Source organism: Rattus norvegicus, chromosome 6 (assembly GCF_021556685.1).
Source record: "Rattus norvegicus strain SHRSP/BbbUtx chromosome 6, alternate assembly SHRSP_T2T, whole genome shotgun sequence".
Taxonomy (NCBI): domain Eukaryota; kingdom Metazoa; phylum Chordata; class Mammalia; order Rodentia; family Muridae; genus Rattus; species Rattus norvegicus.
Genome location: NC_141539.1, coordinates 101,583,403 through 101,610,140, shown reverse-complemented (window position 1 = coordinate 101,610,140; position 26,738 = coordinate 101,583,403). Strand labels below are relative to the sequence as shown.

General features: G+C 49.1%; 1 protein-coding gene across 24 annotated transcripts in view; it reads right to left on the bottom strand.

The window, feature by feature from the left end:
* Plekhg3 (pleckstrin homology and RhoGEF domain containing G3) overlaps positions 1-22,883 on the bottom strand; it is a 42,784-nt gene extending 19,901 nt beyond the window's left edge. For 6 of the 24 annotated variants that reach the window (XM_087553240.1, XM_087553247.1, XM_087553242.1 and 3 more), the window contains exon 1: positions 22,611-22,883. Coding sequence is in view for 8 of the 24 variants with exons in the window: in XM_087553244.1 (XP_087409370.1) it covers positions 10,232-10,255 (24 nt within the window). In the remaining 16 variants the exon portion in view is untranslated. 24 annotated transcript variants of the gene reach the window in all.
* Positions 22,884-26,738: the final 3,855 nt, after the last annotated feature.

Here is a 26,738-nt window from a genome sequence, read left to right as displayed (position 1 = left end):
CTGAGATTAGCTTGAGACCCTCTGCCCGGGGCTACCGGTTACATCACCAGGGATCATTAGGAGCAGTCTGGGGACGAGTAATGGTAAACCAGTTGATGGTTTTTAACTAGATTCCCCCCCCCTCTTTTTGTGACAGGGTCTCCAATAGCCAAGGCTGGCCTCTAGCTAGCTCCCAAGGATGACCCTGAATTCTGATCCTTCTTCCTACACCTCCTGGTTCCTGGGATTACAGGCACTTGCCACCACACCTAATTTAAGGGGTGCTGGGGCTCAATCCCGGGGTTTTATAAGTGCTAGGCAAGGACTTTAACCAAGGGGACCAAATCCCTAGGCTGCTGCTTTATTATGCTAAAAGTTGAGCATGCTCAGACCCACTTGTGGTCCAACAATAACTCAGCCAGGCCCTTGGAAGGGTCAGCACTTGGTCACCATGTCTCAGCTAAGGGATTATACAGAGCCCTGTTAGGTACTCGCTATAAGCCCATCAGTGACAGGTGAGAGCGCCCAATGGCAGTTCTAGCATTGGTGTTGGTGTTTACTTCTGCCTACAGCATAGGGAGCTAACCTTAGGGGGAACACTCCAGAGAAGTGTACTGCTTCTACGCCGCTCCCTCTCTCCCTCTCTCCCTCCCTCCCTCCCTCCCTCCAAGAGCCTTTAGGTTAACAAGCTCACACTTTCTCCACCCTGCCCTTGACCTCCACCCAGATCAGACCCAGCCAGAAAACAACCAGGCAAAGGACTTATGGCCTGAGACCTTTCTCAGATTAGCCCCTGGGTCAGGTCAGCTCCAGAGGGAAGGCTAAATGGAAAAGACCCAAGTCCCAAATGGATTTCCCGGCCAGCTAGGTCATTAGCCTTACAGTGAGAGTCACCGCAGATACACACACTCACTCTCTCTCTCTCTCTCTCTCTCTCTCTCTCTCACACACACACACACACACACACACACACACACACACAATCAGGGGGTTGGTCTCTGAAAGGTACCTTCTGAGAGTCACTCTTTAGTTACATACAGCTTTCTAATTGCAAACCCAGCAGTCCTGTTGAAAGCAGGGTGCCTACCTATCTGCATCCCCTGGGGTTGAAACAAAACAGAGGACCAACGTGGTCAATGGTCTGAGTGCTGTAGGGTGGTAAGTCTCACCTAGCCCTGGCAATGCCTTGCAGTGGATGCTATTTTGGGACTCCAGTCCCCACAGCCGCTACCACACTAAAGGACCTCATACCAGCAAGGTATTAGTCACGATCCCTAGGTGCCACTGCTTTGAATTAGGATAAGTTACAAGGACACACGTAAACTTGAAAGCCTGAGAACTATATGACCATCCAAAGGACTGAGGCAGCTACTTCTGGGTCTGTACCATACGGCCGGCCTCTGAAGACTTACTCAAGCACTGTAAAATAGAAAATACAGACTCTGGGATCCTGGGCCATAGGGAAGCAGAGGATTCCCAAAGTCAGACTTCCAATTTCTCAGATGACATATTCAGACTTGCAGTGACCTGGGGGTCCTACCTATGATCACCAGGGTCTCTCTCCTGGAGAGAGAGGTCAAGAAAGGAAGGTCCAAAGAACGGGAGTGGCAGTGAGCATGGTGGAGCAGGATTCAAGAGTGAACGGTTAGGCCACAGGGTGATGGAAGATATATCCTATTGAAGAGGCTGCCCTGAGTCAATGCCAGGTGCACAGTGTAGTCCCCTAAGCCAAATCCTACCCAAATGCTCCCGAGGCCAGAGCTACACGTCCTTTCTATCTGATGAACAGCACCCACCATGGAAGATTCACCCTAAACCAGGGCTAGAATTTAGTTCCTCAAACTTTGTTTGCATTTTTTTGAGACCCGTGTTTCCTATGTTCTGGAACTTGCTCTGTAGACCAGGCTGGCCTTGAACTCTGAGATTCCCCCTCCCTCTGCCTCTCAAGTGCTGGGATTAAAGGCATGGGACACCACTGCCAGGCTCAAACTTGTCTTTTAAGTCTTTTAAGACCTGTCTCCTGGGGAAAGAGAAGCAGCAGCCAAGACTCGAGGCCACCTATCTATCCCACCACAGCCAAGTCTCCAGCTCTCTCCTGCAGAGACTGACCGAGTTCATCTTTCAGCACCAGTCAACCAGCCAGTAATCAACCTGTAAGTCAGCCTTCTGGAGAACTGAATCTCACATCCCACCCTATGAAGCCCTCTTTGAGAAGTGCCCCAAAGAATCTAGGGAAGAGAAACCCACCCATCCTTCCTTCTCTCCTGTTTTCCTTCCCTCCCCCCTTCCATATCTAAATTAAAATATATCTACTGCCTTCCTCCACCCACACCCATCTAAAGTGTATGACTCCACCCACCAAGGACCTTCCCTGAGCCTCCCCAGGCAGAGGCAGGCAGGCAGGCTGCAACAGGCCCCTTGGATTCCTAGCCGGAGACTGGAGCCAGGTCCACACCTTTCCCTTCCAACTATGTCTTAGTAAGTAGTGTGCCCTCAATTTGACCCGAAAGGGGGATACCCCCAAATCCACAGAGGCTTTGTACTGTCCTCAGGTCTCTTGTCACTCAAACACCCTTCCCTTCACAAAAGAACCTCCCACAGAGGAACCCACTGGAGCTTTCTGGAACTTGTTGCTGATCCTGGGGAGACCCCTGAGAATTGTCTGCACTTCCTCTAACCGTCCCTCTCTGGATGGTAAGGGGAGGAGGGAGGAGCAGGCTTGGGATGAGTCTGGCAGGTGGAGGTTGAAGACTCCCTGTAAATATGGGGGTTCAAATCATTCTTTCACCTATCACCCTTCACCCTACACAGGAAGCCCCACGTGCCACACCCACCTCTGAAACACAAATGAGTGAGGGTGGGGGTGGGGGGCCCCAAAGGTAATTGATCCAAAGTCCATAGGTCCCTGTGGGGGAAGACATCATCCAGCCCCTTTGCAAGCAGCAGCCCTTCCTCAGACACTTCCCATCCCGAACTCTGGAGATCAGAGCAGCCAAACGACCTCTGACCTTCCCCAGAGTAATCCCCAACTCAACTTTCAAAACCTCCCTAGAGAGGGTGCCTGAAGGAAGCAAGAGGACAGCTGCAACTTTTCCCCTGAAACAGGCTGAGGAGAAATGTGAACTTCCTTAGAGATCTCAAGCAAGCGCCACAAACCTGTACTGGACTGTGTTCTCCCTCCCCGCGGTTAGGCCCACACCCCACACCACCATACTTACTTCCTAAGTGTTCCCAGAAGCCCCGCTTTTGCCAGTGTGTTCTTAAAGGTACGCAGACCCCTTAGAGGTTCTCAGGGGAGGGAGGGCTCTCAGGGGGTGTGGTCACTGTCCCCAGTGTGTCACTCACACGGCCATTCCACCCATTCCACGCCTCCTAGAGATTCAAGGGCCCTGAGCCCCGAGACGGTCCCTGGGGAGCGACTGTTCAATGTGAGCAAAGTGTTCTGGAGAGGTTGTGTGAACAGTGTGACCGGGGTTTCAGGGCCACCCAAACCCAGCCCAGCTGGCTGGGACTCATTTTCTCTAGAGAATCCATTTTCCCACCACCCAGGAGCAGCAGGAGCTCTGGCTGGAGGGAAGGCAGCAAGACGGAGGTTACCCAAAAGGATAAGAACGACCGCGTCAGTGGGAGCCTCCCACCTGAATTCCAGGGGAAGACGGAGCCTACAGACTGATGTCCAAAAAACTCGGCTTGGCCTTCGAAGAGGAGGAAAGCCCCTGGCTTCAGAGGGAGGACACCCTCCTACTTCCCACTGCTCCTTCCACTCACAGCTCACATCCATCAGGCTCACTCTCACACCTGAAAGTCCCCACCCCTCTCCACACCCGCCCAATCGCCACTTTCAGAACCTACTCTGCTTCAACCATTCATAAACCCTCCCAATATACTCGTGCTGACCAAATGGTGCCCCCCACAAACACATGTGCACCCCAATCCTTGGAACCTACAGCACCTTCTCTTCACAATGTGATCAAATAAAGCAGTGGTTTCCAACCTTCCAAACGCTGCGCTCCTTTAAACAGTTCCTCACGGCGTGGTGGCCCCCAACCGTAAAATTATTTCCACTGTTACTTCATAACTATAATTTTGCTACTGTTATGAATCGCAACGTAAATTATCTGATATGCAGGATATCTATCTAATGTGTGACCCAGGAAAGGGTTGTTCGACCTCGAAAGGGGTCAAGACCAAAAACCACTGAAATAAAGAATATTGAGAAGCAGAAATGATCTTGGATTGTCTGAGTAAGCCCAACATGTCATAAAAGGCACTAGCAGAAGCCTGAGTCAGACGTCTTCAGGATGAGGAAGGCCGAGGCAGATTGGGAGATGGTACACTACTGCCTTTGACCGCAGAGGAAGATCACAAGTCAAAGGGCATACAGCAGCCTCTGGACGCCATAAAGAGAAAGGAACACACAGCCCCATGAGACCAGAATAAAGTTTGACCCCCCCCACCTTGAAGATTGAGGGGAGGAGGGCGGGAGGGAAGAGCTAGCTCGGTGGTTCAGAGTACTTGCTCATACAGAGGAACCAGGTTCGACTCCCAGCATCTTTGTGATGACCTCATGCATATATTCAGGCAAAACACTTATACACGTAAAAAATCTAAAAGTTTAATGCTTTAAAAAGTATGTGTGGGGGGGTAGGAAACTGCTGTTATGCTTCCTTCTGCTCTAATGATCCTGGGTATCACCTGACACATCGATCAGTTCAGGAAGTTGATACAAGCAAATGTTTCTCCAAGCCTAAATCTGTAGAAACCCAGCAAGCTGGGTCTGAACAGGCCAAAGCACCAGTAGGTGCTCAATAAACACCCACGGGAAGAGCTGCGGTTCTAGAACACCTCTCACTACCTTCCATAGTCAGGAAAAGGCTCCACGGCTGTTGAGACCAAGACCTAAGCGAGTTCCTCCTGGAAGCACTCGCATGAGTCACTGCCAGAGAGAGTCGCAGGAGCCCAGACGTCCCCAGCATCAGTGACTGATCATTCACCCCAGCAATCTCATCAGACTTGGCCCCACAGAGGCAGCCCTGCCATGCCACAGACTCAGCGATCAGTCATAAAAAGGCTGGAGGAGAGGGCATGCAGCCAAGTCTAGACATGGGACCGCAGTGATAAGGTCTCCCGCTAAGTATTCCAAAGAAAGCAGCCTAGCAAGAAGTTTCACATGGATTACTTTTGCTCACAGCTAGACTAAGTCTATATGGCTTCTGGCAAACCTTGTCACCAAGCAGAGAAAGATACAAAGTACCAGAAGAGGAAGCTGCCAAGGCCTTGGAAACAGTAAAGATTCTAGAAGACTGTGCTAGGGGCAACTGCACGCCTACTGAAGGGGCCTCTCCTCCACAGGTTTGAAACAGCTTTTTCTTTTTAGTTGATTTTATGTGTATGGGTGCTTTGCCTGCATATATATCTGTGCACTACTTGTGTGTCCGGTGCCCATGGAGTCCAGAAGACGGCATTGGATCCTCTGGAACTCGGGTTACAGATGGTTGTGAGCTGCCATATGGGTGCTGGGAACTGAACCCGAGTCAGTGCTTTTAACTTCTGAGCTCTCTCTTTAGCCCCTCATCTCTAGGTTTAAAGGGGTCAGGGATGAGGAGGTGTGGGTACAGGGAATATAGCTAAGTGGTACTTATTTAACACGTACTTGGTCCTGGGTTCAATCTCTAACACTTACACACACACACACACACACACACACACACCCTCTCTTAGTCACAACCACTACTAGTTAATAGCAAACATCAAGGTTAGGGCCCCAAGCCCCAGCCCTGAAATTCTCATATTAGCCTCACCCCCATCTGGAAAGCTGCTTGCTTTGTGGCCTTTGGAGACCTCAAATGCTTTGGATCTAGCTGCATAAGGAGAAAGGGAACCACAGCTATAGCATGTGTCACTGAAAAAGCTTCAAAGGCCCGGAGAAGCACAGGGGGAATCTATTAAGGCTTGCAGAGCTCTCAGCAGAGAAGAGACCGCAGCCATACAACAGAAGTTAAAATGCACTAGATCATACCACAGACTTGGAAGCAGGTAGATCTTTCCTTTCCCGAAACTGTATGTGGCCTTAAGCTTCAAGTTCTCCATCAGATAAGTGGTCACAATAACCTCACGGACTGTCCCCAAGACTGGAGGACACAAGTAACCTGCACATCAACATACAGGAAGCCGACAGAGAACCAGAAAGAGAATACTTGCTCCACAAGCACCCGGATGAAATATTCTTCTCACTTCGACCTAAATTTGTATTCACCCATATCTCAGATCATAACTCAGCAGGTAAAGGCTTTGCCACCCAGCCAGACGACAATCCATCCCTGGAACTAACGTGGTGAGGGAGAGAACCAGCTTCCTCAAGTTGCCCTCTGACCACCTCATGATGTAGCTAGCATTCACACACCCAGACACAGACACAGACACAGACACAGACACACACACACACACACACACACACACATACATGGACACGGACACGGACAGACACATACACAAGCACACACATGCATACAATAAGTAAATATAAAACAACAACAATAATAATAATAATTAATAATGGCTCAAGTCAAACTTGGTGGACCAGCGTGTCCCAGCCCTTCCCACTAAACCAGTGTGTATCCTAGGGTTCCAACACAGTTCAGACCGTGATCTCACAATCTCACAAGAGCAATTCAACTGAAACTCACACCAGAAAAGCACAGGTCGGTAAGAGCCCCACTGTGAGCACAGCAGGACACATTCCTCAGCATCCCCTAGGGCAGGGGAAGAACTATGGGGAACCACAGCCCAAGGGGAAAAGAAGTCAAAGCACTGTAGGAGCAAAAGCACAAATAGAGAGCAACAAACTCCATCCTTCACACTAGTCCCTGGGTTTTTTGAGAGCAGCTTCAGATGGTCACAGCAGCAAGGAAGGGCCCTGTGCTAAGTCACAGGGAGTATCAAACCGGAAACAGAAGAATACAATCGCCCAGGACTGTAGCCTGCTGGCTACATGAGAATGACCCCATAGGCTCAGGTAACTGAGTGCAAGCATTCCCAGTTGGTGGGTTTGTTTAGAAAGGATTGAGGTGTGGCCTTGTTGGAAGAGGTCTGTTCCTGGAGATGGACTTTGAGGGTTCAAAACCCACAGCAGACCTGGCCTTCCTCTCCCTTCCCTACCTCCGTCCTTCCCTCCAACTTATGAATCAGATGTAAGCTCTCAGCTATTACTACAGCCCCATGCCTGCCTGCTTGCTGGCTCCCTGTCATATGGTCATGGGCTCACCCTCTGAAAGCATAAGCAAGCCCCCACCCAGCTAAATGTTTTCTACTGTGAGCTGCCTTGGTCACAGCAATAGACCAGTGAGTAAGAAGAGTCCAGCATTCCTCTGAAGGGGCCTATCTCTGCTCACTGCAGGCGCCTCCATGCCTGCTCTCACTTGGAGACAACGCTAGCTGCCATCCCTAAGCGGCGAGCTTGGGAATCCACTCACTCAACAAGCATTTATTCAGCGCCTACTTTGCACAAAGACACTGTGGCAGCCATGTGGGAGACATAACAATGAATCGCACACAGGCCGGACTCACAAGAGCTTCTTCTATTAGGAGAAACAAGTGCGTCAATCACAAAAGGGGGTTAAGTGGCAGCAGAGGCTGGGGGACGTGGCTGGGGCGGGTGCTTGCTAGCAGGTTTCAGGTCTTGGGTTCGAAGAGACCTTATTCTTCAGAGAGTGGAGTCATGAGACCCATGAGAGCTCCGGAAAGCCTCCAGCTTAGGGATGTAACACTTCGGAGCATGATGCTAGGCCCTGGGAACACTAAAACTGGTGACACACAGTCTCTGTCTTTGAGGAACTTGAACTCTAGAAGGAAAAGAGCTTGTGGGCAGATTATCTATGTAACAATGCCTTGAGTACTAGCACTTAAGTCAATAAGGAATTGACAAAAGAGGCTAACAGAGGCGTAAGGAAGCCTGAGACCTGCAAGCTTTGGAAGAGGAGAGGATATTTTGGTTGACTCACAAATGAGGAGAAAGCCAGGTGAAGAAGAGATCCAAAGGGGTCAGCAAAGCCGGACTCCCTCTAAAGGGAGAGCATCCCGGACAGCCGGAGCAGCAAGGCCTGGGGCCACCTGAATTGCATTGTGGGAAAGGACAACCAGTGCAGGTCTGGAAGATCAAGCAATGGAGACAGGTGGAAACAGGCTCCAGGAGATAAGGTGGGAGAGAATGCCCTAAAAAGGCACCACTTGAGAATCAGACTATAGTTCCAGGTGTTCAGGGAGCCAAGAAGTGTTTGAAAAGAAGGCAGAGAGACCCAGGATCTGCAGACTTTACACAGCAGATTTCTAGAATAAAGGGAATCGTGTGGGGATTGGGGGAAGCAACCCAGAGATTACTGGTTAGAAAGAAGTAAGACCTACTCATGGGCAGAGGGAAGAGGTGTGACCCAAAAATCAAGGTGATGCGAAGCAATGTGTAAATCAGGTGTTTCAGAAAAGCAGGAAGAAGGGCTGGGATGTAGCCCAGCTGCTAAAATGCTTGCCTGGAAGAAAAGCCTGGGTTTGATACTGAGTACCACATAAAACCAGAGGCGGGAACAAAAGACCGGACTTTCAAAGCTATCCTTAGCTACATAGGGAGTGTGTGTCCAGTCTGGGCTATATGTGACCTTTTTCTATGGGTGAGGGGGTAGGGTGGAAAGGGACTCTAAGAGCTATCATCACCCAAACAGCCAAACGCAATTCCTCATAACCTGAGGCTATTATCCAACAGGGACCACTGAGGTTCCAGTCTTAGCTGGAGGGGAATCTTCCTTTAGGAGCAGGGGCCCATAGCTCTCATCTGGACTGGAAAAGGGTCCACATGAATCTTTTTCTTTTTTTTTTTTCTTTTTTTTTTTTCTTTTTCTTTTTTTTTTTTTTTTGGAGCTGGGGACCAAACCCAGGGCCTTGCGCTTGCTAGGCAAGCGCTCTACCACTGAGCTAAATCCCCAACCCCACATGAATCTTAACATCAAAGCCCACCCCCCATATTTTACCTTCCTTTCCCACACGTGTAAGGAAGTGGGGTGAGCTGGCAGCATGGAATCTCCCCTAGTCTTGGCTCCTTCCTAATTCTAAGCATGAGCCTCCAGGGGCAGTAACAATCGTACAAGAGACGCTCCCTCCTGGACCGACGTAGTTAAAGCAACTTCCTCATCCGTGGCCTCTTCGCAACCCAGCCCTGCTTCTGCCTGGGCTTCCACCAGGGCCTTAGGATCCTAGCCCAGAAGTTAGGGGAGTGGCTTTTCCAAACAGACCTTAGGGATTTGCACACATGTGTAGATCCTCACAGACAGCCAGCTCTTCAAATCCAGCACCTCACCCCGCAGTGCCGCAGCTCTGAAAGCCACTCCACCCACAGCACCTGCTCCCACCACCCCCACCTTCACCCTCCCCCCACTCCCACCCCCACCCCAGTCCCACACACCCCAGCTAAGAGGCCTCAGCCAGACAGGCCTAAGGAAACTCATCCAACCAGTTTCCAGCAGAGAGGAAACTCCCTCAGTTAAGAGCACACAAAGACCAGAATTTCCACAGTTCCCTCACCTGTTACCAAACCCCTGAGGCTACAGGGCATGGCAGTTCCGGTGGCAGTCTACTCCAAGAAGAGGAAGGCCTTGATACACAAGAGAAAGAACCAGTGAAGTCCAAACAAGGATCTGCACCTGCTGCCCTACACAAATGGTAGGTGCTGGCTCCACCTGGCCTGGCACCCATTAGGGTATCCAGGACCCACTTTTCACCTCCCCTACTAACGGTGCCACTTGATTTCATATAATACAAGCACCATCATCACCCACTGTGGATTCTGGGACAAGGACACTTTGGGAAGAAGTGATAGATTGTGTTTTCCCATCACGCATGTGTGTATGTGGGTATGGGGACGATGTGATCACCCAGGACCCTCCCTAGCCACACCCATCAGTAAATGTTGCAGGAAGACCTCTGAAGTCCCCAAGCAAAGTGCTTCAAAAGCCACAGGACTGTCTGCCAGTCACATGCCTACTGGGAGCAGGCAGGCTAGGTAAATAGAAGTCACTTTTCTACACTGAACCAGGTGTGGCCCTCCATTTCTGAACCTCCAGGGGAGACTCTGAAGCTTTGTGTCACAAGCCTGTGGCTGCTTACGCTCCCCAGAGGTTACCAGGCAAGGTTTGGAGTCCCACAATTCACGGAGTCCCACCTGCACCCAACTCAAGACACCCTTGGCCAGGCCCCCGAGGCTACCTACCGCTTTCCTCAAAAGGGCTCCCATCCCAGCACAGAGAGCAGCCCTGGGAAGGTGGCCAGGGGCTGGGGAGCTGCATTCTCTCCGGCGTTTGGCAGCCCAGCGGTTAACAAGCTCTGGCTGGGCAAGCAACAACTGCCACCAACAACCTCGGGAATTAAAGCGCCCGCTGCCTCCTGCTGAAACCTCTTCAATAAACGTCCTATTCAGAACCAGTTCCGCGTGTGGGTCATACTTGCTGCATTTCTCTCATTCCTGATTGCTGGGGGGCCTAACCATGAAAATGTAGCTTCCCAGCACAACGTAGCACGCCCCAGAAGGGATGAGGACCCAGGCCACAGCCCCAGGAGGTAAGCACCTTGCAGCTGAGGACCACAAATATCTCCAGAGATTAAGCACTTGGGGTCCGAAGTGCAGGAGGTCAAACCCTGAAGACTCAAACAAAGCCAGATCAGTCAACAGCACAACAATACTCCATTTATGGGACACCTTCCCCCACTCGGGCCCTCTAAGCCTGAGGCTTTTAACCCTTCCGTCCTCAAGGCTGCAAGTCAGAGGGTGGGACAGGTGGACAGCAAAATTACCCCTGCTTTTCTGGTCAGGAAAACTGAGGCACAAGCTGTTCCCAGAGAGCAAACTAAAATCTCAGGCAACCTTTTACGAGGGTGTAATGTACCAGCCACAGCTCTGACACATCTGACACATTCGCTATGTAGTTTCTCAATACTCCCCCACTCAAGGCCACGCAGCTAGGGAAGTGGGAAGACAGGGTTTGCTGGAATCCAGGATCCCTGAGCAATTCATTCACAAGCAACACACACCTCCCCCTCCTCACACACAGGACCCAGGAGACTCGATGGAGCCTGAGAGGAATCCACACTCCCTCATGGGATACCTCCTTTTTAAAAGTTAACATTTTTCCTGGGAAAAAGTTCCCACACAGGGTGATAACCTCAGAAAGAGGCCCAAACAGAGTCATCTGGGAACCCATAACTCACCCATTGATGCTTCCAGAAAGAAATCGCTTGTGAGACCAGCAGAAGACACCCGGGGGCAAACTCACAGTGGTGGTCTTCTGCCCACACACTCCAGAGGTTGTAGGGCACACAGCACTCGGTGAGGCAGAAGAATTCCGAACTGCTTCTGTGAGTGTCCGGACAATAAACCCCGCTTACAACCTCAGACGGCAAGTCTGGGGTTTCCAGAGGTTTGCCCTTAGTGTTCTCCAGGTCTTGCTAATTGTGCTGGCAGCTGTGTGAGGACTTGCCAGAAGAAGGCTGCAGTAAATAAGTGTGTAGGTGATGTGGACACAGATGGTACTTTGTGGGTGACTGTGTTGAGGAAAGAGGTGTCCTCCTGGCAGAGGCACTGATGTAGGCTTGGGAATCGGGGAACAGGGGTACAGCTCACCTGCCCACTGCCTGGCCGTAGCTGGTACTACAGAACCAAAGCTGAAATAACTTCCCGGTGGTGAATGCTTACCAGGTATGTGTGAGGCCTAGGAACCAGTCCATGTCCCCATCCCCCCAATGCACACCACCCAGGAAAGGCAGAGGATCACTCAAGTTTGATCATAAGCTAGGTGCTGGGGACATAACAACCAGCATGAATGAGATTGCTGCTTCTCACTGAACTTAGGTGACAGCAGGGAAGACGGCCACACCAGTAAATAAACAGTATATTTCAGGATAGTGCTAGATGCCATGCAGAAGAAGAAAAAAAGAGGAAAAATGGTGTGCAAGGGGGATGGAATCTTTGTTAGGTAGAAGAGGGCAGGGTTGAGATGCCCAGGAGGTGAGACATACACTGTAAAACGCAGGCCAACAGCCAAAGCCTTCCAACCTTCTCTACCCCACCTCCTCCTCCACATCCACCTCCATCCACGGCAAGCCCAGACCTACGCATCGCAAGGAAGCACAGATTTACAAAATGTCTTGCTTTGAAGCACCCCATGAAGAGAAAAAGCTCAAAGCAAAAAATTGCAAGAGGCCAGCGAGATGACGCATGCATTTTTCTGCCAAACCTGTTGACCTGAGCTTATCTCTGGGACCCACATAGTTCCAGAAGAACCAACTCCCAGAGGTAATGTTCTGACCTCCACATGCAGGCCACAGCATGAGCATACCCCAACACACACACACACACACACACACACACACACACACACACACACAAAATCCTTAAAAAATAATGAGATCTGTTCCTATACAATAATAGTAATGATGATGATGATGGTGGTGGTGGTGGTGATGATGATGATGATGAAAAATCTGAAAATAATTAAGAAGACAACCCAGAGAGAGACCTGAGACGGCTCAGCAGGTAAATCACTTGCCGCTGTACGCCCCAGAGCATCTATGTTCAGTACCCTGCACCCTACAGTGGAAGGAGTAAACTGCAGATCGTCCTCTGGTCTTAGGCACACCGAATAATAAATAAATTAATAAATAGTTCTCTCTAGATTTATTAATGTATGTGCTTTATGTGTATGGTGCTGTATCTACATGTATGCACACTAGAAGAGGACATAGGATCCCACAGGACTAGTGTGAGCTGTCATGTAAGTGTGGGGATTTACCTCAGGACCTCTGGAAGAGCAGCCGGGCTCTTAACCCCTAAGCCAACTTTCCAGTTCCATAAATAAATGGGTTTTTTTGGGGGGGGCGTTGGTTTGGTTTTTTTTTTGGTTTTTTTTTTTTTTTTTTTTGGTTTTTTTTAAGGCAAGCAAGAAAGGCTAGGTATGGGTGCACACCTTTGAAAAATCCCTGAGTTCAATGCCATCTTGATCCACATAGTAAGTTCTAGGGCAGCCAGAGCTATGTGGAGAGATCCTGTCTCAAAAATAAATAATAAAAATACAAAAAAGAAAAAGAAAAAAAAAAGCACAAGACTGCTATACTAATAGAAACTAAGATACTGTTGAAAGAAATGAAGGATCGTCAAATGAACAGATAGTCATTCCGAGTCTATCCATATTGAGCATTTAGCACTGTTTAAAATGGCAATCCTCCTGTCTGGCAACTCCTGTGTGTGTAGATTTAGCTCTCCCTGTCCCTGCCCGCCTCGAAAGCAGCAGCGTCAGGACTGCAACAGTGCAGTCCTCTGCACTCCCATAAGAACACACAGCCTCTCGAGAGTACAGAACTGAGAGCACAGAAATAAAACCACCTTTAGAGTCAGTGAATCTCTAGGAACTTACAGGCCAGCCAGCTAGCTCATCGTGCACAGCAGTGACTACGGGACCCTTTCCCAAGCAAGGACAAAGACAGGGACCCACATCCAAGGTTGTTCTCTGACCTCCACACACTCACACACATGAACATGCATGCACACACACATATACATATACAGACACACAGAGATACACACACACACACACACATTTATACACAAAGACTCTTTTTTTAATTAAACACAGGGGCTGGAGGGACGGCTCAGTGGTTAGAGCACCAACCGCTCTTCCAGAGGTCCTGAGTTCAAATCCCAGCAACCACATGGTGGCTCACAACCATCTGTGTTGGGCTCCGATGCCCTCTTCTGGTGTGTCTGAAGACAGCAGCAGTGTACCCACATACATATAAATAAATAAAAACATAAGTAAATCTTTAAAAAAAAAATTAAACACAGGATTACCACATGATCCAACCATCCTATTCTTAAGTAAATCATTCACATATGTCCACACAAGATGTTTATACATTATATAATCTAACATTCACAGCGGTAATATTCACTTTTTAAATGTATTTACTTATTGGCAAATGCTGGGGGCTCAAGCCCAGTGCATCTAAACAAGCATTTTACCACTGAACTATGGCCCCATCCGACAGCGTTACTCACAATACTAAACAGCTCAAACAGAAATGTCCATCAGCTGGTGGACAAGTGAGCAAAACGTAATATATGTGCATGGTGCCGAATTAGCCCGCAATAAAAAATGAATTGCTTTCTACAACAGGGAACATCTTAGGAGACCCTGATGAACTGGAAACCAGAGGTCGTGGGCAGAAAGGAGGCCAATCAGAAACAGCGTACATAAATCCATTTGCACATGTCCACAATAGGTGCCCTAGGGAAACAGGAAGTACTTCAGTGGCTACCTGGAGCTGGGAGCTGGGGAAATGAGAACTGACCGCTAATGGGAACTGGCTTTTCTGGGGGGGGGGGGGGTTAATAAAAAAAAAGATAGCAGGGGTTACACAACTCTGCAACTGTAAATATTGATAAACCAATGAACGATACACCATGCATGAGTGGCTTGTAATTTATATTTGAAATCTTTCTCAATAAAACAAGATAATAAGGAAAGAAAAACATTAAAGACAAGCCAGCGGGGAAGCAGAGACCACTCAATAAGCAGTGGGGGAAACTGGCCAGTGTTCTGGAAGAAAAATTAAATCCTCTCCATTTTACATGTTCAGGCGTGGGTTTACATACAGGGCTCCTGAAGCATTCTGTGACCATGACTGTGACCCAGAGTGAGGCTCGAGCATCAGTACATATGTTAAAGCTCTTTCGTGGACTGCCAGGGCCAAAACCCAGCAACCAGAAAGCACATTCCAGGTAAGTTTAAAATGGAAATATAACAGAGGGGAAAAAAAAAATCAGAACATTTTCCTTCCATCAGAAACAGGAGAGAGAAACAGGCCTGAAAACAGCATTCTGGATCACTAGACACCGAGACCACACAGTTCAGCATCCTCCGCAGAGCCCAGAAGCTGAACAAAGAGGCGAATTCCTGTGGGGTGTTGAGATGTCAGTTCCTCCCTGTCATTTTCTGGCCTCTAAAAACTGCCAGCTGGTGAAAAAGATGCATTAAGAAGCACTCTTGTTCAGAGAGGTAAGCACCCCCTGGGGTACCTGGCAATCAGTTTTCATAGAACTGAATTAAGTGAGGAGCCGACTGAGACCCAAGCCCCACCAGGACACCACAGAGAACAATCCACACTTGCAGTGCCAAACACTCTGGGAGAGGGAGGGCTGAGAACACAAGCTCTGGAGTCATTAGGAAGTTCAAATCCTGAGTAAGGGTATGGCTGAGGTGGGGAGCTTTCACAGCATGCAGAAGACCCTGGGCTCATTTCCAGTCCCACCCAAAAAAAAAGAAAGAAAAGAAAAGATTTTTTTTAAAGGGTAAGGGAAGTTCAAATGTTATCTTTGCTAAGTGTCAGCACAGAGACACTGGGCAACTTACCAGACCTTGAAAGGACTTGAGGAGATCTGTGAGCTCACTAGGCCACAATCAACATCTCTCATGATTCCAGCCAATCTGACTGGGAATCTTTAAAATTATGTTTTACACTTCCTTGCTTCCCTCAACCCAGCTAAGAGAGTAATTTAGCCTACTCTTCATGAGTCAGGGCCACGGCTGCTGGCCAGGCACCCATCATCCACGACCCAGGTGGAAGGAAGGTGTGTCAAGCCATTCCCTGCAAACAAATGACCCCGGGTCCTTCCGCTAGGACTGGCTTTTCCGGTGTTTCTGTTTCAGCCTGTTTTCACTGCCAACTTACCGCTCCACAGATCGTTCTCCCTTTCTGTCCAGGCTTTCTCACTTACCGCTACCCATCTACAATGAGCTCGGCCGTAAGACACAGGTTATGCAGAGATGTTAAACAGGATGGGGGGAGGGGACTGTGGATATTTCATAGGCATTTCAACCCATCATCCTTCATGGTGATGTGCAGATGAGTAATATTGTTAGGGAGGCTGCCAACAGCTGGGAGTGGTGTTATAGGATATTATGGGACATATATTCAAATCTATAAGCACACCCTAATGTCCTCTTTTGGCCCCATTTGCATGGTGATAGACTCTGCAGCCAGCCTGGGATTATGGATATCAGAGACTCCAGGTTCCCTTACACTTTGCAAGCTGCAAAAATACCAGGCTGCCTGCATCGCTGCCTGCATCACTGCCTCACCGGTGCAGATACAAAGTGGAATCTTATATCCTGGTCTTTTACTTTGATGACAAGAATAGATCATTTGTAAATCAGGCTTGGTGGCTCACATCTGTAATCCCAGCACTTGGTGGCTATGTCCAGAAGATTGTGAGTTCAAGGCCAGACTGGAGACCAGAGAAACAAAAACAAAAAGGAACAAGAAAACTCCACTCCTAAAGTTTATTACTACAAATAAGGTAGTAAGACCCTTATTTATAATTATTGTAATCCTACCATACAACAGGTACTGGGGCTATAGCAATGACCTACATAGGGTTTGCAAGGACACCTGTTCCTCTTTCCCTACAAAAAAGATTTGTCACCTGTTGCTCAAGTCTGTGTTACACACACACGCACACACACACAGAGAGAGAGAGAGAGAGAGAGAGAAAGAGAGAGAGAGAGAGAGAGAAAGAGAGATTGTCTCTAAAGCCTTACAGTAAAAGCTATGAGCTTTTATTTATTTTATTTTATGTATGTAAGTACCCTGTAGCTGTCTTCAGACACACCAGAAGAGGACATCAGATCTCATTACGGATGGTTGTGAGCCACCATGTGGTTGCTGGGAATTAAACTCAGGACCTCTGGAAGAACAGTCAGCGTTCTTAACCATTGAGCCACCTCTCCAGCCCAAGTTATGAGCTTTTAAAAGCAGATTTATTTATTTTTGTCCTGTGTGTATGGCGTTCTGCCTGCATGTACACCTGTGCATCACGTGTGTGCAGTGCCTGTGGAGGCTGAAGAAGGTGTCAGATCCCATAGAACTGAAATTATGTACAGTTGTGAGTCATCAAGTCAAACCCTGGTCCTCTGGAAGAACAGCCAGTGCTCTTAACCACTGAGCCACCTCTCCAGCTCCTTTTTTTTTTAAATTTATTTAATTGTATGCTTTATGTACGTTGCTACAAGTGTGTCAGATCCCCTAGAACAAGAGTTACAGGCAGTTGTAAACTGCCATGTGAGGGCTGGGAATTAAACCTGGGTCCTCTGGAAGAGCAGTCAGTGCTCTTAACTACTGAGCCAGGTTTAGCCTTTAAAAACAAAACAAAATAAACCAGCGTGGCTACATAGAAACATTCCCTCTCAAAAATCAACAACAAAGCTAGGAGAGCCAGAGTTGGAGCTCAGCCAGTAGAGTGCTTGCCTAGCATACATGAAGCCAAGGGTTTCTATCCCCAGCACTGCATATACCAGTCTCATGGTGAGTGCCTACAATCAACACTCTGGAAACAGAGAAGGGCCTGAGGCTCAAAGTTATCCTCAGTCATATGTAGAGGTCTCATGTTAGCCTGGGCTAAAAACAAGAAAATCAATTTTAAAATATGTGAATTTTAAAGAGATTCTGGAGCCCACTTCAACTGCAAAGATACCACTGGGTTCAAAAGCAAAATACACACACACACACACACACACACACACACACACACACACACACACACACAGAGAGAGAGAGAGAGAGAGAGAGAGAGAGAGAGAGAGAGAGAGAGTTGCATCAGTGGGTAAAGGTACCTGTCACCACACCTGATGACTTCAGTTCAACTCCTGGGTCCTACATGGTAGTAGTAAGTTGCTCTTTGAAAACACACACATACACATGTGCATGTATATGCATACATACATGTGTACAGCACACACACACACACACACAAAATACACAAGAGAAAACGACTTTTAAAAGAATCTTCTTAGATTCCCGTCTCAACTCAGACTCTAGTAACAATTAGAGAAATTCCTAGGACCCTCACTATGTCTTTAACAGGGCTACATATAGCTGGCACCTTCTAGAACCTTGTCCAGTCTCTATGTTCAACTCTTGAAGCTGTTCAGCACATGGAGTAGGAGTCGTCCTAAACCTTGACACTAAATACAAGCATCCTCTCTGAATGACAGCCAAAAGCACCATCGAGATACTGCTATCCTTTAGTTTTCTCAGGCGGCAACAGCCCACCAAGTGTAGACTCCACCCATGCATTCTTCCCAGTTCCAGGGCGGGTAAGCCCACCACACTGGGACTCCTCCCGAGTGCAGCCTCTGCACCAGCCCGCCATGCCCTGTAGATCACACTTTGTACCATTCCCAGCTCTGCATGAGAACAAGAATGAGCAAAGCCCCATTCCCACCCTCAGAGAGCTTCTAAATGAAATGAAGCCAACAGAGTCAAACATGGCGGCACAAATCTCAGCGCTTGGAAGCAAAAACAAGTAGATCACACTGCAAGTGTAAGGTGAAAATGGTCTGGGGGAAAAAAACAAAACAAAAAAAGAAAAAAAAAACAAAAAAAAAAAACAGAGCTCTTTGTCCAACCAAACCCTATTTCAAAGGAGGGAAGAGAAACCAGCGAATCTCAGATCCAGTTAACAAGATATCCTGGTCCCCAGATGGCTGACACCAGAAGAGCAGCTAGCAATTCTAGACCAGCTTCTTGCTGACCAAGGGCCCAGTTTTCTTCCTTTAGGATACCAACGTCACAAACGTGTTCAAGGCTACACAGGACCCTCTTCCTAATTTCCTCTGAGGCCTGATTCTATCTGGCTATATACCAACTGACAGTCTTCAAAAGTTCCTTCATCATAGGGTAGATCCGGCTACCCTGCCTGTATGCGCATGCGCCTGCAGCGGCCTTGCGGGCGTGGCCTGGCTGATGACCACTTCCCTAGGCCTGGCCCTCCACTGTGCGTCTTTCACTTCCTGAGCAGGAGGCCCCCAGGAAACCACTGACCACAAACTTTGACAACAGCATTTTAGATTAAACTGCTCTGGAGGAGGCTGACCATTCCAGCAGAGATGGGAGGGGACAGGCCCATCACACAGTTGGGCGGAGACCGCTTGGATTTGAGTATTCCTGACCCTGAACTCTCAGAGTGCCTATAAATGTCCATAATCCAGCCAGTTGCAATTCTGAGTAGAGATTTTTTTAAAGCTCAGGAAAGAGAAGCCGGCCTGGACAACACAGCAAGACTCTACAAATTTCTGCACCAACCAAATGGCTCAGTGGTCACCACCAAGCCTGATGGCCTAAGTTTGATCCTCAGGAGCCCCCTTGGGAAAAGGACTCCCACAAGCTGACCCACATTTTTAACTCATTCTGGTCCCTGGTGAATGAGATGTTATCAAAAGTCTTTGCAGGGTTCCTCGGAACCTCTATTAGACTCTTCCTGAACAGCCTGCTGGCCCTGTACCCCTCTCCCCTCATGCCCTTAGCCCTTATTCTCAATATGTTCCCCATCCCCATCCCCACCTAGTAAAACAAAGCCACATGGAGGATGAAGGTGAAGACAGTGGACGACACCAAGGTGTGATTCACCAACTGACTGGAAGCAGGGGGAATTCCAAAGCCAGGCAGGCCAGAGCTGCCCTAGGCTACCCTTCCTATCTGAGGGACAGTGACCGGCACACGCATCCCCAGCCAACTGCACTCCAGGGTAGCTTAGAGAGGTTCCCTCACTCCTCGACCAGAAGCCTTCCAGTGGCCCTCCTTTTGATTTCCCTGCTCCTTCACAATACTTCAAATGCTTCTCATCCAGAGTCCCAGCTAGCACTGGCTGGAAACATTGCTGCTGCCTCTGTAGAATTTGGTGGGAGAAATAAATACTGTGCTCTGTAGGGCTTGCTAAGCACTGCAGATGCGTTATCTCTCTGTTCACTCTCACAATGCGGCATGCGGGCGGCTGGATGACGAACTCCACTGTACAGGTGAGAAACAGACCTAAAGGAGTTTAGTCAACACAGGGCTGCAGGGCTGGGAAGTTGTCAGGTTGGAGATTTAAACCTGGGTCTGTGCTACTCCAAACCCTGATCCTAAATGTCACATTGGGATGCTGACCTGGGTTTCAAGGGATAGCCATCCGGAGCTCATGGTCAACTCCAAAGTCCCTTCCTTAGAGGACAGCTGTCACCTCCTCCCTTCCTCAGCAATTCACATTGACCTTCCCTGGCATACCTTCCTGTAACTTTAAACGCCCTTTCCATGATCCATTTCGTTTTCTGCTCATTTCCCCTCAAGTAGAATTCTGCTCCACCAGGTCAACAATTGCTAAAAACCTCATTTCAGTCACTGCCAGGCCCCTACCCCACCCCCGATGCCCAGTAACCATAGATAGAAGATGCTAAATAAAAATGGATGAATAATAGATCTAAGATGCGTGGATATAGGAAGGAGGGAAAGATGAGAAAAGAGACCCAGTGTGTACTGGGGAGCATTGGAGGCCCCAGGATAAGCCTCCAGGTCTGTCGGACCCAGGACTCCAGAAGAGCTTCCTACTGTAGTAATGCCAAACCATGTCCTGACTCTAGAAACTGGGGAGGGAGGGTAATGAGTAGGGAGGGCTACAGCACTCGAACAAAGGCCTGTGGACACGCAGCTGGCCAGAGAAGCAGGACAGGACAGTAGCCAGGGCCAGAGAACAGCCTGGGATGGCTGGACTGAAGTCAGCCCTCCGTGCAGCTGCAAAGACAACACCTCCCATCACCACAGTCCTCTCCACCCACAACACAACAGAGAGCAGCTTCACAGTTAACCCTTCAGGGCCCGTGGCGGCCTGTGGCAACCTCTCAGTCTCAGGACCAGAGCCTGTACAGGGTTGTGAGTGGGTGGGAGTGGCAGGCCTTACATCTGGGACCCACACCTTCCCCCATTCCCCCTTCAGGTCTGGTCATCTCTCAGGCCATGACCTTTGGCCTGTTCTAGTGTAAACACGGTGACCCTGAGATAGCAGTGGGTTTGGTAAAGCCAATGTTTACTCTGGGACTAAGATATTACAAGCCAGAGAGTAAACTGCTACAATTAGCTCCTGGTGTCCACCATGTCCTGTGTCGCACATGGGGCATATCCAGCAAACACTTAAGGGCCCCTTGCAACCACTACACAACACACAGCTCTTTTTTTTTTTTTTTTTTTTTTGGATAGGAGTTTATGGAAAACTCAAACAGGCACTTTTTGTTGTTGTTACCACAACCCCTATAAAGAAAAACAAGTACTCTGTATAGAACCGGGGTCAGAAATGGTAAGTGAGTTGGGAAGAGGGCAAGATCTGGGTTCAGGACAATCCTGTAGGAAAAAAAAACAAACCTCAGACCCAGTCAATCTTTGATGTGGCGCAATAGGGCCAGCATTAAACCTCTAGCAAAAAAAAAAAAAATCCTGTCCAGTGGTCTTCCCAACTCTCCTAGCCAGGCTACCTCTGATAAAAGTCAACAGAAACGCCCCAAGGCCGCTCTAAAACACTGACCACCCTTATCAGCCCAGACTAAGTGGAGGGGTGAAAGGAGGCCCTGTTTCATTCCTGATTCCCAACACTATGTGGGAAAAGTCCAGAAAGGGGGCCAGCAGAAGCAAGCAGGCCATGTTAGGAGTATGTCTACAAATGAGAGACGGGGTCTGTGAGCCATGCAGTGAGCTGTAAAGGAATAGCAGTAGCACCACAGTTAGGCACGAGATTCCAGTTTAGCAGAGAGACTGGAAAGGAACTCTTGGGAAGGCCAGGCACAGCACTGGACTGCCTCTCAGGCTGCCATTATACTCCACACTAATTATTTCTGAAGGTTAATTGTGACTGGAATGCATTCTTGACCAGGCACAGCTTTGGAACCCCAAGACTAGGGTTCTCTGTAAAGTGCTCCGGTGGTGATCGGTTGCTGGGGGGTTGGGGGTGAGAGTGGGGGATCAGCGACCTTAACAGCCCTTAATCTACCAAGAGTTTAGTGACTCTAGGTGATACTCTAACACAACTTTTAGCACCACCTCTCAAAGCCGCTTTTCTCCACCCTCCAACCACCACGCCGCTTGCTCTGTTTTTTTTTTTTTTTTTCCTCCCCTTTGTTTTCAAAAGTAGCTCCAGAATAAAACGTTGCCACGAAGGAGCATCTTGAACAAGTGAAGCTTGCAAGCCTTTTGGCTTCCCAAATCGAAGAACTGAGAGAGGGGTGCAAATGGCCAAACCAGATGGAGGGGAGGGGAGGCTGTTAGGAGCAGCATGAAGGGGTTCTAAGTTTGCAGCTTCTGTACACTCGGCTTCTGACACCCACTCTAATCCGCCTGGACAGGCAGCTGAGATTCCCAGAAGCACGGTGTGGCATCAACCCGGAACAGGCTGAGTGCCTGCGCACTCCAGGGCTGGCGGGACCAGAGGCGAGTCCTTCTAGAAGGGACCACAGACTCAGGCAAGCACGAGCTCACGGGCGTCAGTAAACACAAGAGGTGGCGGGAACGTCGAGAGCTGCCCGGATTTCAAACTCTGTAAAGCTTATGCTGCTTTGGTTTCCGGGGTGGGGATAAAAAATGACTCCCCTTACGACCTTCCCGCGCGCTCCAACCTCCTCTGAGTGCGTCCGAAGCAGCCCAGGGCCAGTTCCTCATCCCACAGAGGGCTAGCCTGGGGTCCCCGCAGAGCGCCGCCACTCAGCCAAACGAGCACGGGCAAAGGGAGAGGAGACACTCACCAAGCCGTGGCCGCCCCGCCGGCTCGCGACGCGCCAGGCGCGCGGGGCTGCCCAGGTGGCGCGGCGAAGCGGGTTGGAATTTGAAAGTCGCTCTCGGAAGCCGCAGTAGCCGCCGGCTGCTCCCGCCCACGGCTGGCCGCCCCGGGGTCCCAGCCTCCGCCCGCTGCGAGCACCCAAACTCCGGGGGACCCCCGGAATGCGCACGGTTCCCCAGCACACGGCAGGAAGTTGCGGCCGAACCGGGTCCAGGCTGCGGCGGGAGGAGGGAAGGAGGGAGCAAGCCAGGGAGGGGCGGACCAGGAATGTTTCCAGTGGGTGGAGACTGCGCTCGCGGCTGAGATCCAGCAATTGGCGGCTCTGGGGGGACCGGGGAACCTTCGCGACGGAGCGAGCAGGCTGGGTCTGGAGTTGTAGGCAGCAGCCGCCGTGGCTAATGATTAACCCGCGTGGCCCGGCGTGTGGGTCCCTTGCCACCTGGAACTCTAGGATCCCAAGACGCACGTGGATGGTTACTCTAGTGTCACCGCCCTGATCTCACGCCGAGAGGGCAGTCAAAACCTCTAGACTGGGTTCCTTCCGACTAGAGAGGACTCCGAGCCCAGACCCCTAGACTTCCCGGGAGAAGCACTGGTCTAGATAGCAAGGACGTCCTAGTCCTGCTGGAACAGGTCACCACGACCGCTGAGTCAGAAAGGCACGTCTCGAATTCCTCACCGAAACTAGGGCTCGGTGGCTCTTTACAGTTGTAAAATCTTACCTTCTAACGAGAAAGAGATAAGCGCATAACTTGGGGCGGGGTGGGGCGCTCAGCGGGACTGTTGGTGAGAAAAACAGATTGAGGAACCTGAAAGGCTGTGGACCCCATTTTGGCTATCAACAAAAGGCATGCACTGGGAAATTAGGAGACGAGAAAATTGGGGGGTGGGAGGGAAGTGGTGTATCACAAGAACTTAGACTACAGACAAATTAAGATTTGGTTTGGCTTTTTTTTTTTTTTTTTCTTGGAAGCAGGATTTCAATTAGCTGAGACTGGCGGGGGTCGGGGGAGGGCGCTGTGATCTTGAGCGTAATGATTCTTCAGCCTCTATCTCCCGAATGTTGGGATTACTGATGTGCACCACCTCGTCCTAATCATTGTTTTTATTTTTTTGATTTGAGACAGGCCCACACTTTGTAGCCCAAGTTAGCCCAGAACTCTGGGTGATCCTCCGGAATGCTGGAATTATAGGTGTGCGCGCTACTACACCTCACTAAGCCTAAATCTTTCGTTGGTAAAGATCTGAGGGGAAGTAGTGGTAGATGTTGTCAGAAGAAGTAGTAAAAATCCTAAATGGCTTATAAAATCCCCTCCTCCACCAGTACCCTTTAAAAAAAAAAAAAAAAAAAGCTGCTCCGAGGAAAAACAAGCACCTAGTGATTTACGGGAGGGGCGGGGCAGAGCGGAGAGGAAATGGCTTTCAGGTGACTTTGAAACGGGATCCCTGGGAAGGGTAAAGATTAAAGCAGTCCTTGCTCCTGACTGCGGGAGACGTCTCTCCTGGAGGGCCAAAAAATAAGGCCCACATAACTTAGTCCGCAGGTAAGGCCTGAAGAGCGGCAGGCCGGAGGACAGCACCGGTGAGAACTGAGATTACCGGGAAGAGACGGGAGAGATAAAACTACTGGGTGGGATGAGCAGGAGATAAGTCCCACTCCTTCCCACCTTTACTTTCTGGGTTTCTGGTTTCTTCTTTAATCTGTTAAATCTTACCAGTTCTTTCCTACTGATCTTAAACTCTCAACTTCCAAAGATATCCCCCCCGAAGCCCCACCCCGAGACTTAAACTTTTGAATGCACACCTCACTCCTTAGCCAGGAAAGAGAAAAAAAAAAAAAAAGAAGAAGATGTGGATGATAGTTTAGGGAATGGCTACCAAGTGCATGGCACGTTATAACCACTTAGGCAGGAATACACTTAACTCCACTTTGTAGGAAGAATACTGAGGATCTGGGGATGGAGCAGTCTGGCCAAGATCCATCACCTCAAGGTGTAGTCTGAGGGAGCGACACTGGAGTGTTTACTGTGTCAGCCTTTGAGAGTTTTACAAGAACAGTTGTGGTTACAGAAGGAGAAACTGAGGCTTGGTCATACAGCTGGTGGGTGGTAGCCCTGGGAGTCTACTCACCGGGGAAACTACACTTAGCCAGCCAGCTTTCTCCACTTCCTTCTAGACACTTATGTTAGAGTCCATCCTGAACGTGATTCCAAAGTTGTTTCTAATTGCTTTAATTCATATGCCCGTTTCCTGAAAAGATTGTAATCTCACTGTGAAGAACTTGATAGGAAGCATTCGATGAGGCAGTGCTGAAGCCAGATGAAACAACCGAGGGTTTCTGAAAAGTCAGATCCTGCCTCCAAGAGTCAGTGTCTGGACCAGGGTCTCAAGCTGCTGCCCCCTCTCACCTTGGAGCCTTTCTGCCTTCCCACCAGTTCTTGCTTCAGCGAGCGGCCTCACCCTGCTATTAAATCATTTATTATTATAATAACACCCTGAGTCTCAGTAATGCCTTTAATCTGAGGTCTCAGAGTGTCTAACAAATACAAATTAATTCATCTTCACAGCCCCTCCACTTGGAAGGGAGAATGGAGGTGTTCTCCCTAGTTTATGGGGGAGAAAACCAAACAACCAGAGTCAAGATGACTCACGGGAACCAACGCAGGGTTTCTCATGCCTTCCCTCCTGAAAGCCTGCTACCAACCCTTGCATGAAAGTTTCAAATCCCAGACACCAAGGCCATTGAGTTTTCACAATAAAGGACATTTCCAAATTGTCATTTCAGCTGCTCTATTGTGAACTTCAGGAAAGGGAGGGATGTAAACTCAGAAGATAGATCCCCTGGGGCTGTATTCCTGGCTTTGAGTAGGAGCCATGGCTTGTTGCTGCCGACCGGACCTCATTCCCAAACATGGAAGAAATCCTTCTCAAAGGAGACCCTGTTACACTCTGAAATCTCTGTACTTTCAGGGTTGCAAGTTTTGTTTTAGCAGAACCTAGCGTGAACAGGGCTCTGAGTTTGAAGCCCAGCACCACAAAAAAACAAGCAAGGAAGTGTGTCACACACAACAAAAGGAAATAAACTTCACAGTATCAAACTTTTCTGTATTAAAAGAGCGACTCTCTAGGGCTTGCAGCTCTGTGGTGGGTTGCTTCTGTAACATGTATGAGGTTCTGTAACTAGGACTGAAAAAAAATTTGCCAGGCATGTTAGTCCTGGCAGTCAGGACCACATAATGACCTAGGGTATAAGATTGAGACTTTGTCTTTAAAAAAAGGAAAGGGGTTGGGGATTTAGCTCAGTGGTAGAGCGCTTGCCTAGCAAGTGCAAGGCCCTGGGTTCAGTCCCCAGCTCCGGAAAAAAAAGAAAAAAAAAAAAAAAAAAGGAAAGAAGCCAGGTATGCTAATGTGTACATACATTTTTTTTTCTTTTTTTCGGAGCTGGGGACCGAACCCAGGGCCTTGCGGTTGCTAGGCAAGCGCTCCATTAAACCCAGCACTCCAGAGGCAGAAACAAACTGATGATCTCTTGAGGTCACGGCCAGCCTGGTCTACATAGTGAGTTCCAGGATAGCCTAGACTACATAGTAAGACTGGGGGGCAGTAGGGGGTGGGGAGAATGGGAGAAATGTACTGTAACACACACACACACACACACACACAAGCTCTACAATAAAAAGACAACCCATCTTTAAATGTGTAAAGGATCTAAATAGACATCTCCTCAAGAAGCTACATAAATGGACACCAAACACAAACCTACAGCTTTATCAGAGGATATGCAAATAAAAACCACAAGAACCCCGCTGCATCTGAAGCCTGTAACAGGCAGCATGTGACCATGAGTGTTCATAAGGACTGGGAGAAACTGCAACCCTCTCACACAGGTGCTGTGCCTGCTTTGCAGAACAGTCTGGCCATTCTTCAAAGATTAAGCATAGATTTGCCTTATGACCCACAATTCCAGTCCCAGGAATGTACCTGGGAGAAATGAGCACACCTGTCCACACACCGCTGTGGACATTAACACTCAGAGCCTCGCGTTGTTCGTAGCAGACCCACAATAGAAACTCAAATAGCCATCCACTGCTGA